At 54.3% G+C, this 14,751-nt stretch overlaps 6 protein-coding genes across 12 annotated transcripts; 2 read left to right on the forward strand and 4 right to left on the reverse strand.

Annotated features, from left to right (window-relative positions):
- Positions 1-5: 5 nt before the first annotated feature.
- H310_06840 (hypothetical protein) lies at positions 6-1,761 on the reverse strand. Of its 6 annotated transcripts, XM_008872040.1 has the most exons (6): positions 1,345-1,761; positions 974-1,290; positions 835-927; positions 678-782; positions 494-628; positions 6-432 (listed from the first exon to the last, which is right to left on the reverse strand). In XM_008872040.1, exons 1-6 carry the CDS (start codon positions 1,720-1,722, stop codon positions 126-128), a joined length of 1,335 nt encoding a protein of 444 aa, XP_008870262.1. In that variant the 5' UTR covers positions 1,723-1,761; the 3' UTR covers positions 6-125. The 6 variants fall into 6 exon arrangements, with proteins under 6 accessions (XP_008870262.1, XP_008870266.1, XP_008870264.1 ...); XM_008872044.1 differs by having other exon boundaries at positions 494-720; XM_008872042.1 differs by having other exon boundaries at positions 6-628.
- Positions 1,762-2,371: 610 nt separating this feature from the next.
- Positions 2,372-3,630, reverse strand: H310_06841 (hypothetical protein). The gene has a single exon (XM_008872045.1). It carries the CDS (start codon positions 3,553-3,555, stop codon positions 2,461-2,463), a length of 1,095 nt encoding a protein of 364 aa, XP_008870267.1. The 5' UTR covers positions 3,556-3,630; the 3' UTR covers positions 2,372-2,460.
- A 1,908-nt stretch (positions 3,631-5,538) lies between these two features.
- H310_06842 (TIGR01456 family HAD hydrolase) lies at positions 5,539-6,832 on the forward strand (the record flags this gene model as incomplete). The annotated part of the gene is made up of 6 exons (XM_008872046.1): positions 5,539-5,868; positions 5,924-6,019; positions 6,065-6,217; positions 6,264-6,356; positions 6,406-6,576; positions 6,668-6,832. The coding sequence occupies 6 exons, from the start codon at positions 5,539-5,541 to the stop codon at positions 6,830-6,832; spliced, it is 1,008 nt and encodes a 335-aa protein (XP_008870268.1).
- On the reverse strand, positions 6,521-9,485 carry H310_06843. Of its 2 annotated transcripts, XM_008872047.1 has the most exons (15): positions 9,371-9,478; positions 9,211-9,320; positions 8,973-9,162; positions 8,714-8,929; positions 8,615-8,673; positions 8,420-8,572; positions 8,290-8,369; positions 8,204-8,238; positions 8,078-8,160; positions 7,884-8,026; positions 7,574-7,832; positions 7,393-7,522; positions 7,233-7,345; positions 7,093-7,188; positions 6,521-7,043 (listed from the first exon to the last, which is right to left on the reverse strand). In XM_008872047.1, exons 1-15 carry the CDS (start codon positions 9,450-9,452, stop codon positions 6,852-6,854), a joined length of 1,941 nt encoding a protein of 646 aa, XP_008870269.1. In that variant the 5' UTR covers positions 9,453-9,478; the 3' UTR covers positions 6,521-6,851. The 2 variants fall into 2 exon arrangements, with proteins under 2 accessions (XP_008870269.1, XP_008870270.1); XM_008872048.1 differs by having other exon boundaries at positions 8,973-9,320; positions 9,371-9,485.
- A 105-nt stretch (positions 9,486-9,590) lies between these two features.
- H310_06844 (hypothetical protein) lies at positions 9,591-11,735 on the forward strand (the record flags this gene model as incomplete). Its single annotated transcript, XM_008872049.1, has 9 exons — positions 9,591-10,029; positions 10,085-10,181; positions 10,235-10,312; positions 10,362-10,524; positions 10,572-10,813; positions 10,872-11,117; positions 11,163-11,338; positions 11,396-11,514; positions 11,567-11,735. The coding sequence occupies exons 1-9, from the start codon at positions 9,610-9,612 to the stop codon at positions 11,733-11,735; spliced, it is 1,710 nt and encodes a 569-aa protein (XP_008870271.1). The 5' UTR covers positions 9,591-9,609.
- Positions 11,727-14,533, reverse strand: H310_06845 (hypothetical protein). Its single transcript, XM_008872050.1, has 10 exons — positions 13,697-14,533; positions 13,591-13,653; positions 13,431-13,547; positions 13,263-13,379; positions 13,138-13,213; positions 12,977-13,077; positions 12,807-12,929; positions 12,379-12,762; positions 12,296-12,328; positions 11,727-12,239 (listed from the first exon to the last, which is right to left on the reverse strand). Exons 1-10 carry the CDS (start codon positions 14,516-14,518, stop codon positions 11,775-11,777), a joined length of 2,301 nt encoding a protein of 766 aa, XP_008870272.1. The 5' UTR covers positions 14,519-14,533; the 3' UTR covers positions 11,727-11,774.
- Positions 14,534-14,751: the final 218 nt, after the last annotated feature.

A 14,751-nucleotide genomic window follows, 5' to 3' on the forward strand; every position in this document is an offset into this window, starting at 1 on the left:
GTATATATTAAAAATAGGTGGCTTCAATACATTATTCCATAGTGATTTGAAAACTTGTGCAATTACACCAACACCCTGGCACCCCCAAGGCGCATGCACTCTACAGAGGGACATGCATTCTGCTTCTACTGAGCATGACGCAAGCGCCGCGGTGGAACGACGGCACAAGATTCGAGGAGGAGAAGGCTGCGCCACCGCCGCGTGGATGTGGGCGTGTGACAGAGTCGCTGGTGGCGGTTGTGGGGGACTCTATGAAAGACCGATGCAGCTCTTGGAGACGAATGCGTGAATTTGTCGTAATGCCTCCTTGTGTTTTGTCCGATGCCGCAGTGTCGCACGGGATGCCGACGATCCATACGCGCTCGCGAACGCTGCAAATGCCTGCGTTTTTCTCTGTGCATCGATGGGATTGCATGCAGCATTGCTTGGGACCTGAGCATATTTGTGACTTCGCTGACAAGGGTACCCTTCGACGGCAGAGATTGGACTTTACCACCCAAGCAGCCACACGGTCGGCGTTTCGGCGGTAAGTTTGGTACATGGCGTTAACTTGATCGACGTCCCGTCGTAACCCATTCGCGCGACGTCGCTTGAGGTTGTCCAGCTTGGCTCGTTGCCGAATCTTCTCCTGGCGGCGCTGGAAGCTGTGGCGGCGAGTGTGTTTGCCTCCAGCGTACCTCCGCACCGTGCGTTGTATGAGTACGGCAGCCTTGAACCTGACTTCTTCGAGGACAGCCATCGCACTTTTGAGAGTCGCAACTTCACGCCGAGCTTTGAGACCTCTACGTAGGTGTGGCATGGTCAGAGTCCGAAGTGGCCAGAGAAGGCGGACACCTCCACTGCGCTTGAATCCGCGTCGCCATCTTCCGCTCCATTTCGTTGATGCGGTGGACAAACTGGACTACGTTCGATTCAAATCGACGAAGTCTACCACGGCATGAGAATGCCACGGCGATCGCGCTGGATGCAGTACGTCATGAGGGGGCCGCATCGATCGAGGTAGTTGCGATAATCGGTACAAATCAACGTGAGGTCGTCACCTTCGAACCAAAAGAGCGGAGGTCGGGACGAGTCCCATTTGCTTTCGTCCAGCACGATCGATTTCATCATCGGATGCGCCCATTGAATGATGCAAATGCCCGATTGAATTCGTGTCGTCTGCCGCGAGATGACTCCTCGCATTCGGCGCTGAACAGTGACGGCTGCCCTTCGCTCGACTGCATCTCGTTTTGCTTTCTCCACACGGCGGCGATGGGCTTCGCTCCGTGCCAACCAGCGCCGCCCCGCACACTACCGCGCGTACAACATGAACACACCACGATGCGTTATGTCAATACGTCACACCTGAAGCTGCACAGCGGCGTGGTACCGCGTGTCGCCAGACCGTTGGAACGCCGCAGCCTCTTCCGCCAGCTGAGGCGTGAAGTCGCGAACACCAACAGCGAGATGGATCGTTCGACCACACCCGACACACACGGGAAGAACTTCTCGTCGTAGACTTGCCAACCTCTGGCGAATATCGAGAATATACTTGCCAGAAGCGACAGGTGGCTTCCCCTTCGCCACCAAGTCAAATCCCATCCCGATGGGCGTAGCGTTGATGAAGTTGAGCGCATTGCAGTCTTTACACGATAAATATGGGCTAACGTAGACGCCTGACGCAGTGGTGTTCCCGGTGGGCCTGTGGAACTTGAAGATTGGCGACCGCGGGCTCAGCGGCATCGATCACTTCTCCACGTCGTGCGATGGGGATGTGTTCCTCCGCTGGATATTTATAGAGTTTTGACCTAAAACTCTTTAACGCGTCGAATTATGTTAAAATGTCTTGGTAGATGCTCACCTTGCACTTGATGGGTAAACACACAACCATCTCCATCTCAACACTTCTCCATGGCACGACCTATTCGCCACACACGGGATTCGCCATGGTACAGGTCCAAACCAACGCCATGGCATCAGCCATGCACCGTGGCTTTTTAGTAATCACGTAGATTCCACCCGAAGGCAGGATTTTTTACAATCTTCACTAAAGCTCATCACACAGAGACAATTAAATTCGTGTAGGTACGTCCATTGCTCGCTGGAGTGGCGGCGAATCTTGCATGCTCTCTGTAGCTCGCGATGACTTCAAGTTCCATTGCGACATGAGGGGAACAGGTGGGACAACGACAACCGTTTGTGGCGCTGGGTTTGGACGCGGCATGCGCACCTCACATATCACTCGAGTTTAAACAACTCGCGTTTTTCCAATTTTCGTTTCATCGAATGTGATTGGTCCATTTGAACCACAGGATTTCAAACTTCGGTGAATTCGCGGGACGGCGCGGTGGCTGCCGGTCCATCGGCGTCCGTGACGCTCATGCAACGAGGACGTCGAAGAGGGATACTATTGTACTGGTGTATATTGTATAGCAATATCAAAACTCTACGCCTGGTGTTCTATTGGGGTGGGGATGCTCTTCATACGAGGTTGCTGACTTCGTCCAGCGTCACGTCCTCCTTCAGCATGTCGTATTGCTGCTGCTCCTCCTCCAGCGGAACCAACACGCACTCGAGGCATTCCGGGTTGCCTTGCGGGTCGAAGAGAAGGGTCAACGACAAGCTGCTCGTCACTCGACCGTTCGAGATCGCGTTCTGCACGACGGTACGCAACGTCTTGCGCGAGTCAATCGCGTTGTGCACCAGCGTTCGAGCGCGGCTAATGTCGGCACTTAAGCACGAGAGCAGCGTGTCCTTGTTCTTCAACGCGTCTTCGTTGTACCCAGTGACTTCGCGGAAAGCCTTGTTCGCACGGATAACTTGAATGTCCATCGACATGATCAACGTCGGCGTGCTCGAGAATTCGAAGTAGCGTTCAAAAGGCGCGTAGCCCTTGCTTTGGCTCCCGCCACTCGAATGCAACATTCGCTCGGCATGTTCGGCCTTTTGCTTGGCAATGATCAAATCGTTGCGAAGCATAGAGATATAGTGGGCCGTATTGTCCAAGATCGATTGCTTGTTCTTCTTGCAGCTCACTCCAGCGTCATCCAACGATTTCTTCAGTGTGTGGATGGTTTCGTTGAGCTTGAACATGCGCTTCTTCTCCTTTTGGTTCAACTCCTCGCGCGACCGTTTCTGTCCGTTCATGCTCTTGTTGTCGTCCATATCGTCGCTTCCGTTGTGCATCGACGACATACCTTGAACGTTGGAAAAGTCCGTCGACACGTGGAGCATCGGTTGATTCATGTGTTGGTAAAAGTTGTGGTGGGGCGGGCCGTTGTTCAAGACGAGCGGCTCGTGATCAAAGTCGCCGTGGTGGTTCATGCCACCTCCATGGTGGCCGTGGTGTGACGACGAGTGATGGGACGTGTGATGGGACGTCGATGGATGGTGCGACGTCAACGCGCTGTGGTGCGACGTCGAGTGGTGCGACGTGGTGTGGTGGGGCGGCATCATGTGAAAGTCGCCGCCCGCCCCATTGTGCGATCCTTTGTCCATGTACATGGAGCGCTGTTGCTGTTGGTGGTGGTGCATCATTTGCGGCGGCGAGTACGTGTAGTCGTTGCGGTTCATCATGGCCGAGATCCACGTCACACAACAGATGCTGTACTGTACGGGGGTCGCTTCCTCGTGCGGGTTGTCGAGCCAAATGGAAAATGACAGATGCCAGCTGGCAGTCGGAAATGTAGCATTCTTCGGCCATTATATTTTAAAATATATACAAACTTCCACATAATAGTTTAAACCAACCTCCAACCTGGCGATTGGCCCCCTCTTTTCGCGACGACCGAAAATAAGATGCGCCGTCGTGCCATCTTGGAGATCAGATCGCCAACCCCCTCGTGATGAACATGGCCGATCGGGGATACCCGACGAGTCGTCCAGGGAGAGGCGTGGTGGAGGTCTTGGCGGTAGAGTCGCCTCCGTGCGAGCTTGACGCTGTCGCTTCTCTACGTTGGATTATCCGGATGACCATTACACCGTTGGCGTAAACGTAGTGCCAGGATTGACCGCGTACTATACAAAATTCAAGTGAATGGCACGGCTTCTCTCAGAATCGGAGCGCAAGAGTTCACTTGACCAACACGATCCACAACCAACGTGAAGACCGCGATAGGCACCGAGATGAGTAGAGCTAGCGCGACTACCTTTGAATACGATGGGACGTTGGATGAAGCAGCTGTGGCGGCCGCGAATGCTTCACGAGCTGTCGTGGATTGCCGGCGGAAGACACGCCATGAGATCGTTCGCGGGTCCGTCGGCGAATGCGCCGCACCGATGTGGTCAGACGACCCAACTGACCACGGCTATTTCACGAAGCCAACTCCCAATCAATCAAGGGTGTGTGCCGGGACCAAGGCAGAGGTTGGGGGATAGACCCCCCTTGGTCCCCGCGCCCTTTCCTGCGAAAGGCCACACGCGAGCCGCACCCATAGAGCTGACGAGCTCCAGTCCAGCAGTCGCTAGCGACCAAGATGTGCATGCGTTAACATTTCGAGCACTCGCCACGACGTCGAAGCATCACGTGTACCACAGGACTTGATGGGGCAAAACACATGGTCATGGCTGCCACCAAGCAGAACCCCCCCTGCCAGCGCAACTCCCGTCACTCGATGGACACATACGCCACCGATATGATCTGTTGACAGTCGCAGAGCCACGCCACATGCTGAGAAGCCGCTCTATCGGACGGTGCGGCTCGCCTCACTAGTGCCCCAAGCGACCTCTTCTCACACAACCCGCTCAACCAGTCTATGGAACGGCAAGACGGATGTCACGGTCGTCGGTCCTGTCGCTGGCAAATTGGACCGCCGGCAGCCATGGCCGTCTCAGCCCATGACTCGCTCACTCCAAGACGCCGTGGCTAGCTTCCTGTCACTTGGCATTAGTATGCTCGCCAGGGACATGTGCATGCGACACATGTTCACTGGAGCTGCGGATTCAAATTTACGACAAAGCATGCCGATGGGTTACGAACCTCGGGCGGAAATTGAGGAGAACTCGAATAGAGAGGATGGATGCGGTGTAAGCACGGGACTATACAAAGCCACCAACGAGTGGTCGCCAGCGCCCCTCGCGTCGGCCAAGGAAGGTTGACTCGCGTGGACCGAATCTGCCTGCTTGCGTCCTCGCGTCTGTGAGCCACATATGTACGAACTCGAGCGAACAAATCGAGGACATTGCGCGCGTGATATACCCACGGAGGGGTATACGATCCCTCCATGGGGTGGACACCGCATAACGCAAAAACTTCTGTTTGCTCGAACCTGTCTGCGTGTTGGAGCCACAATGCATGTGGGCCTGGAACAGACTGTGGACACCGCCGTGACGTGCTGGTGGCGCTTGTACAGCTCCCACACATTTGGTCAACCTATGGGGCAATTAACGCATGCAACGTTTGCAGGGCTGTCCCCCTGCGACGCTCCTCGAAGGATTGTGGCTCAGACCTTGACCGACCTCTGCCGCCATTGTCGCACTGCCCTGGTGGCAGTTTCATCCGGATAATCGTGATAGTTTTATCCGTCGTCGACTCAATGGCGAAGATCGAAACGAAGGGAAATGATGCGACGACATGCTATGGCGAAGGCACTCAAGAAGAAGTTTGGCGTTGTGTTCGACGTAGATGGCGTGCTTCTGCGTGGCAAACTGCCAATTCCTGGTGCGAATCAAGTTCTGCAACACCTCCATGACACAAAGACGCCGTACGCCATCATGACGAATGGAGGTGGCACCACAGAAGAAAAGAAGGCCGAGCAGCTCTCGGATATCTTAAAGTTTGACATCCCACCGACGCAGCTTTGCCTGTCGCACACACCCATGCGAGAACTCGTGTCTACGTACGAAAACGACATGGTGCTTGCCGTGGGCAAGTCATGCGACAAGACCCGGGTATGGACTTTCTTGCTTTGTTAATTGCCATGTCACGTGGCGACAACGGTAACAGGACGTGATGGAGCATTACGGTTTTCGTAATGTCGTGACGGTGTCCGATCTGCACTCGCACTTTCCCGCCAGCTATCCCGATATCTCTGTCCCCAAGGTAAAGCTGCAAGCGAATGTTCCAGGCCCCATACCGTTCATGCAGGTGCCACATCACGGGAAATACGACGTACACGACTTCAGAGCTGTGTTTGTCCTCATGGACCCGATATACTGGGGCCGCGAGATTCAAATCATTATGGACGTGTTGACGTCCCACGAAGGCAAGTACGGCACGGTCGCCGAAGACGCGCAACATGTAAGGCCGCACCCTCCCCTCCTTGGATGATTCGTTTTGGGCCCAGGTTAACCTGTACTCCGCCTGCTCGGACTTTCAGTACGTCGGCGAACACCACTTGCCGCGGTATGGCGCTGGCGCATTCCGTGCTGTAATGGAGGTACCCCCGTCGACAACGCAATTGGATTCCAACGCGTCCGTGGGTGCAGGACCTTTACTTTCGAACGACGGGCATGAAGCTCCGCCAGACGCTGTACGGCAAACCTGAGCGCACATCGTACTTGTTTGCAGAGAAAGTTCTCGCAAAGCAACTGAACCCTGCCGCGGAAGAGCTTGCTACGATCTACATGGTGGGCGACAACCCGTACACAGATATCAAGGTCAGTGCCACCTCTATCGATCTTGTTCAGCTTGCTAGAGACGTCTTGCTGGTGTGCGCTGCAACAATTTGACGAATCCGATGTTGTGCAGGGTGCAAAGGCCGCGGGGGACGTGTGGAAGTCTGTGCTCACCAAGACGGGCATGTTCCAAGGGGTGGGGAACCACGTCGAGCACCCAGCAGACGCGGTCGTAGCCGACGTTGGCAAAGGTCTCCAGTGGATCTTGGATGACGCTCAAACGCACGACAAGCCATAAACACTTGAAAGCGCATCCATTACTTGGACATGACAGACCAGAACGCGCTCTGGGACAGCTGGACATTCCCGACGGTCTTCATGCGCTTCTTCCCCTCCTTTTGCTTCTTCAATAGTTTTTGTTTGCGCGTGATGTCGCCACCGCCCACGGCTTTGCCCGACTTGATCAGCACGTCTTTTCGAAATGGGGCAATGCGCTCTTTGGCAAACACCTGGACCAATTGGTGAGACTAGGACTGTACCAGTGAGAATCTGCCGTGCCTTGGCCCCCAGCGTGGCCTGGATCGAAATCTCATATTGTTGGCGATCGATCACGTTCTTGAGCTTGAGGCAAAGCGCTCGCCCGGCCGCGGTGGCCTGTCGTGGATGCAGTGGGAGGCGACGCCCTGAGTCACTCGTACCTTTGAGCGATGGCACACAAAGGAGAGCGCGTCGAGGACCTTGCCATTGATGAGAACGTCAACTTTGACGATGTCGGCCTTTTGGGGCTCCACTTCGCGGTAGTTTAGCGATGCTGGAAGAAGCGATTCATCATGATCCATCGAGCCAGCAAAGGCGTACCGTAACCAGACGTGATCGTCTTGAGCTCGTTGTAAAAGTCCGTCACGACTTCTTGCCACGGGAGGAGAAAAGTCAGAGCGACGCGTCCATCTTCGAGGTACACCATGTTGGTTTGGACGCCGCGCTTGTCCTATCGATCAAAGGACCGGTGAGAGTCTCGTCCGAGGTTTCGTCGCCGCACGTTTGTGAGCACGAGGATGGCGCCGACATAGTCGGACGGCGTCAGGATCGAGGCTTCGACCATGGGTTCTTCCACTTGGTAGTACTTGGTCGACTCGGGAAAGTCGGCGGGCGTCTCGACAATGGATTCATTTCCCTTGGCGTCGATAATCTTGTACGGCACCATGGGAGCCGTGACTAGCACTTGCATGTTCTGCTCGTCCGCGAGCCGCTGGTGAAACACCTCCATGTGAAGGAGGCCCAAGAACCCACATCGGAACCTGCATATACATCCGTAAATCCTCGTCGTGGTCGAGGAGTCGCAGGAGTACCCCATGCCAAGCGCGCCACTGTTTTCGACTTGAGTTGACACACTCGCGTCGTTGAGCGTTAGTTTGCCCATGGCCGTGCGCAAGTCATCAAAGTTGCAGTCGTCTGTGGGGTACATGCTCGCAAACACCATGCTTCGCACTTCCTAATGCATGACGGGGTAAAACTCCATGGCCGCCATGTCGATGGGGTGCACCTGGAAGCCAGGCAGCGGCTCGACGGGTTTACTCGGGTGGAAAAAAGTGTCGCCGATCTTGGCCTCCGTCGTCGTCTTCATGCCTGGATATGCATCACGTTCCATCCCATAGAAGAGAGTCGGCACCTGCAATGACGTAGCCCACTTGGCCACCATGGAGTCTACAGTTGCAGCAGTCAGCCACGTTGTTGAATGGACGAGGCGGCCCCCACCCTGGCGTCGGGGATCGATGGGGCAAGAGGACCCCAGTCTCTTGAACGTCGTAGCTCGTCTTGGTCGCGGCACTCACAATCTAACACCGAATCCAGTCGGCACAATCGTCGACTTTCGAGTACACAAGACCTTGTCACCGGGAGAGATCCGACCATCCACCACCTTGACGAGACAAACAATGCCTCGGTAGTCGTCGTAGTACGAGTCGACCAGGAGGCACTTGAGCGGCGCACTGCGATTCGCCTCAGGCGGCGGCAAGCGGTCCACCACTGTTTGCAGCACCTATATCCCCATGAGCGTCATGAACTGCTCCATCATGCATACGTCCGTGATGCCGATCCCGCTCTTGGCCGACGTCAGGAGTACCGATTCCGGATCGACATCTACATCCCTGTCAGGATCGTTCTCGACTAGCAAACCAACCGAGCAGCGCAGACAGACTCAGCATGCACTCTTCCGGCTGGGCGTGAGGCATGTCGATCTTGGTCAGGACCGGGACGACCTGCAATCCCTTTTCTTTTGCGGCGTGGTACGTCGCCAATGTTTGGGACTGGATGCCCTGGGACGCGTCCACGAGCAGCAACACTCCTTCGCATGCACTTAACGACCGGCTCACTTCGTAGCTGAAGTCGACGTGGCCTGCGTTGATGTGAGCATGTCCAACGTGGTGGTGGACAGCTACCTGGCGTGTCGACAAGGTTCAATAGATACCGCGTATTCGACGACTTATCTTCGTAGAGCATGGATGCTGTCTGAGCCTTGACCGTGATGCCTCGTTCCCGCTCGACTTGAAGGTTGTCCAAGTGTTGGGCGGACTCGCGTTCTTTGGACGTAATGTTCCCACTGAGTTCGAGCAACCGATCGGCAAGTGTCTACACGCACGCCAATAAGTCCATGTATCATTGCAGCAGTGTGCCGACAGATTTGCCGTGGTCGATGTGGGCCACGATGCTGAAGTTGCGCGTTTGCTCAACGGGGATTTGATCCAACTGCGATGCCAAGATCTTGCCCAACGTTTTCGGCGTCACTTCTACGTTTTAGCCAGAGACGATGACGTTATCTTCAAGGCGCAAGACATACCTTCAAGGGACGAGCTAAAGTTTCGAGCGCACGAGCACCGCAACAGCGTGCGCCGACTGTTGCCGCTGACCCACCGCAACATCGAGCACGCTCTTGAGTTGTTGGTGGGGCCAAAAAGTGTTTTGACCAATCACAGAGGTCAATAACTTGTATCGACCAATCATAGAAGAGATTCGGGGAATCCACCAATGGGAGCGCTGCATTGTTCGACTACCAGATCGACCATTCGAAGCAGACCAATGTGGCGCCTCCTCAAGCAGCAGCATCTTCCGCGCGGCCGGACGTCCGTCGCAGGCAACGTGCGCTGCATGAGTGCAACGAACAACGCTGGTGGTGGTATTCCTGGTGACTTTGTTGCGCACGTCAGGGAACTCGGCGTGAGTCTTCCGAACGGCAAAAAGTTGTTTGAAAATATGAACTTGGCGTTCCTGAATGGCGCGAAGATCGGGATCTTGGGCAGCAACGGCAGCGGTAAATCGACGCTGATGAAAGTGTTGGCGGGCGTGAACAAAGACTTTGACGGAGAAAGATGGACGAAACCTGGTCTTCGCATTGGATACCTCCCCCAGGAACCGCAGTTGGATCCGAACAAGACTGTGTTTGAAAACGTCATGGACGGCATCAAGGAGTCCACCGCGCTCCTCAAGCAATTCGACGACGTATTGTCCATGTCGCGCTCGAAGTCATCTTCACCGTGGTCCTTCGTCCATGTAGGTGTCGGCGGCGATGGGCGAACCAGATGCCGATTTCGACAAGCTGCTGGACGAACAAGCCAAGCTGCAAGAAAAGATCGAGCTGTTGGGGTGCTGGGGTGCGCATGCGCTTGTTTTCCTTCACTGCGAAACAACGAGTTCTTGCCGTTAGATTTGACGTACGAAGTTGAGCGAGCGATGGCTGCGTTGCGCGTGCCGCCTGGCGACTCTGACGTGACGGTCCTATCGGGTGGGTCGTGCGTGCCATACATGACGTCGTTCTGATGCACCTGTTGAAGGGGGCGAGCGGCGTCGTGTGGCGCTGTGCCGACTTGTGTTGGAGAAGCCCGATATATTGCTGCTGGATGAACCCACCAACCACTTGGACGCCGAGTCGGTGGGGTGGCTAGAATTGTACTTGAAAAGCTACAAGGGCACCGTGCTGTCCATTACGCACGACCGGTACTCGTTCATGGCCAAGAGGAGTGCTTACGAAGAAGTGGCATTAGGTACTTTTTGGACAACGTCGCGGGATGGATTCTCGAGCTCGAGCGCGGAAACAACTACGTGTACGAAGGCAATTACACGTATTTTTTGGAGCAGAAGCGCAGCCGCCTGAACATGGACAAGAAGCGCGAGGCGGTGCGGTCCAAGCAACTCGCGATGGAGTTGGAATGGGTGCAAACACACCAGGGCAACAAGAAGGGGTCCAAGGCGCGCCAGCGCCAGATCGAACAACTCAAGAACGACGGTACGCGGTTGCCATCGTGGTACGCCATGTTAGAATTTGTCGTGGTGGTGGTGTGTAGACAGCTTTCATCGACAGGAAGAGGGCCAGATCGTCATTCCTCGACCGACTCGGCTCGGCAACAAAGTGCTGTCTGTATCGAACTTGTCCAAAACGATCGATGGCAAGTGCCTCATCAAGAACCTGAGCTTTGAAATCGAACCCAAGAGCATCGTCGGCATTGTCGGACCCAACGGCGCTGGGAAGAGTACGCTCTTTAACATCCTTGCGGGCGACATGGAGCCAGATGCCGGCACCGTCACCTTCGGTACGTCGACCTCGTTGCTGCATGGCGTGATGCATTTTCGTGTAGGTCAAACTGTTCAGATGGGGTTTGTGACCCAATCGAGGAAGGAACTGAAGAGTCGCAACACCGTGTACGAAGAAATTTCTGGGGACAACGAGTTTGTCGAAGTCAATGGCGACCGCATCAACACCCGCGCCTACATTGCGTCCTTCAACCTCAAGGGCCAGATGCAAGAAAAACATGTACGTGTCCTTGTGCCACGGGCCGACGACTCGATCCTGACTTGTGCCTGAAAAAAGGTGGGCAAGTTGAGTGGTGGCGAGCGCAACCGTGTGCATTTGGCCAAGATGTTGCTGGGCGGCCACAACTTGATCTTGCTCGATGAACCGACCAACGATTTAGACGTCGACACGTTGCGGTACGTTCAGTGTGGTATGTCATGTCGACTTGCTTTTCGATGGCGGCGGTAGATCGCTCGAGATGGCGCTGGTCGACTTTGCCGGCGTGTCGATGGTGATCTCGCATGATCGCTGGTTTCTCGATCGCATTGCGACCCACATTTTGGCGTATGAAGGCGACGGCAACGCCACGTTCTTCGAAGGCAATTACACCGAGTACGAAGCAAGTAAAGCCAAGTAATCCATCAGTTCATCCACGTTATTCCTGCGTCGCTTTTTGTCAGTTCCCCTGGTACGTTTGCTTTTCAAACAGCGCTAGAGTGACGCCGCTGAGAAAGGCCGGAATCGAGTTGCAGATGGTCAAGTACGCCATGTTGCGCTGATCCAGTCCAGCGACGAACGGCGTCTCAAGCAGCTCCAACTCGCCGTTGTTGAACTGAAACTTGATCTCGTCGCCTTCATTTTCAGCGTAAATGCTTCGAAGCAGCAACTCGGGGTACTTGAGGTCGACCTTGTACCCCGTGCATTGGTACACAGCGTCGCGGTACTTGGCAATTTGTTCTCGGAACACTTCTTTTAGCCGCTGGTTCATCTTTTGCAAACCCTCGATGGTGTCGTGTGACGTCGACGCGCTTTTCATCGGCGTCGGAAGAATCGTTTTTGGACCAGGCGTTTGCACGTTCACATTTTGCACAATTTCCTTGAGCCGCTCGTTTTCCCTGCGTAGTTCGGCCATTTCGGCAGTCTACGTCGAAGAACATGAAGAGTAAGTGGGCAGAGCGAGGCAAGGGCATGTCAAACCTCTAGCTTTGATTTGGATGCGCTCATGGGGTTCTAAACACAACCGTGATTAGTGGGCATGGAAAGTCAGTTTGAAACATCACCGTAGAAAGTGGCAACACTTTGGTCGAGTCTTGGTTGACTGCGCCCTTGGCCAACCTGCGTTCAACGAGAGCTGCGTTTGCTTGCACCTGCTCCAGGTGCGCTTGAAGCTGTAGCGACGTCATCTTTTCTTGACGGAGGGCTTCCTCCAACTCGGTGACTCGACCTTTCGTTTTCGCCAGCAATGCGGGCGATGGCAGCGTTTGCTGAGTGACTTGGAGGGTCGCAATCGTCTCTTCGGCGTTCTTGAGGGACGTTTCCAGTTGTTGGACGAGCGCCAGTTGGTCGTCGGACCCGCCACCAGTGGCTTCAAAGGACTTGAGCAATGTAATCAAGTCGCTGTTTGTGTTTTGGAGGCGAGAGGCTGACCGCGCCGTCACGTTCATCTGCGTTGGATGTCACGTGGGTGGAGTGCATGGATTCGACGTACCTTTTCCATTCGATCAGCGTCGGTGGCTTCGAGTTGAGCAATAGTCGATTGCAACGTCAATTGCTCTTTCGTCATGGCGTCCACCGTACTTTGCAATGACTGGACTTGGCGCTCCAGTTGATGCTACCGCAATCTGTGACATCTTAAACACACGGCGTGACCCGCCTTACTCGCTCGTCGATCAGTGTTTCCAAATCATGCTGTTGGATCGCAAATAACTGGCATATGGCTTTCGCGGGGTGTTCAGCCGCGAGCTTTTCCGAGATGCCTTCTGCACACCAGAACGAATGAAATGCCATCTACCGGGCTGCCGTGTCAAGGATGAGCTTACTTTTGGGGTCAGCAAACACGGGCTCAAACACAGCCTTCCATTGTTTTTGTTCTTCGACTAAATCGTCATGCACCGCCTAGCACGTGACTTCTTCAGATGAAAATGCACCAACACGTGTATCGTACTCGAATGGCAAACGCCTCTTGAAGTTGTTGCTCCGACAGTTCTTGCGCACGGTATAAACTCGCAACCTTCTCTTCCAATGCAGCATGGCTCTTGAGTTGGTGTCGCAAATGGCGAAGCTGAGATATCACTCAGTTGATGAGGATTCCAACACCATGCCAACAACCAACCTCTTCAAGATGTTTTCCTTCTGCGCGCTCCAGCTCATCGAGACGCCGGCGCAACTCACGAATGTCATTGGCTTCCTTGATCGTCTCGTCGGCCGCTTTCAGCCTTTCCATCGCATTCTACACTTTGAGTTATTCTCAAAACGTCAAAAGGCGTCCCTGCCGTAGCGAGAATCGTCTTTTCTGCAAGTTGTTCGCGAAGGAGACGGACCTCCGATTGCACCACCTACGTCGGTTTGTCAGAAACCAAGGCACAAGTGTGTCCATACCGACGATCGCAACGATGATGGCTCGGCTTGCGCTGCCACGAGGGCTAATTTCTCCTCGAGGGACGAGATCTTCTGCTGTGCTTCGATCTCCGCACGCTTGAATGCTTCCTCCTTTGACCGAAGGTGATCTTGCAACTCTTCGACATGATCGTCCTTGTTCTGCAATGCAGCATCGAATTCGAGGCGAAGGGAGTCTTGGGCTTGTCGCAGTTCAAAGAGTTCAGTCTTCGCTCGGCGATAATTTGCTTGAGTCTCGCTTTCTTCGGTCATCGTAAGCTTGAGGCGCCGTTTGATCTTCTCCAGTTCGGCATCCTTGTCTGCCAACTCCATTTCATGCTTGTGGCGCATGCGCGCTTCGAGAAGTCGAGCCGCTTCCAGCTCACGTCGCAGGGTTTCAACCCGATTCAGTGCTGCACTCTCCATTTCAGTTCGTTGACGCTTCGCTCCTGAAATCCCTGGCAAGTTCGACCCTGGAAGCACACTCTTCGAGGCTCCAGACGCAGCGTTCGTTGTGAGGTCGTTCGGACCACCTGAACATGTCTCGCCGGGGTTTCGAGCAGACCTCATGGAGGGATTTGGCCCTTCGATTGGATGATGATTGACCACATCGTCACTCGAGTCGCGTCCACGTTTGAGATCGCGGGATTCGTCGCTCCATTCTGCTGTCATAGGGATTCCTTCGTCATGGCCCGTTTCAGAAGCACTTCCGAGGGTGATAGAGCTAGTTTCGAGCTGGTGCACTGATGCATTCGCATGCGGAATCGGCGACAACTCCCGCGTACTTTCCATCAAGGTTTGATACCCGTTGCCCGTCCTATCCATCAACCTGCAGCGAATTCAAATTTCAGTTTGACCATTTCAACATAGTGTCAAAAATTAATTCTTGCGTATATTTCAATTTTTCCAAGATCATTTCAAGAAATCAGTATCACTTTTGAATTTCATTCCGAGACAATTTTCGATTATATATTGAAACAACTACACGACATTTTTGCTGAATCCGATGTAAAGAGTAACGTTTCAACATATATTTTCGACGACGGCTATCGCAAGCC

This window comes from Aphanomyces invadans, assembly GCF_000520115.1.
Source record: "Aphanomyces invadans strain NJM9701 unplaced genomic scaffold supercont1.12, whole genome shotgun sequence".
Lineage (NCBI taxonomy): Eukaryota > Oomycota > Saprolegniomycetes > Saprolegniales > Verrucalvaceae > Aphanomyces > Aphanomyces invadans.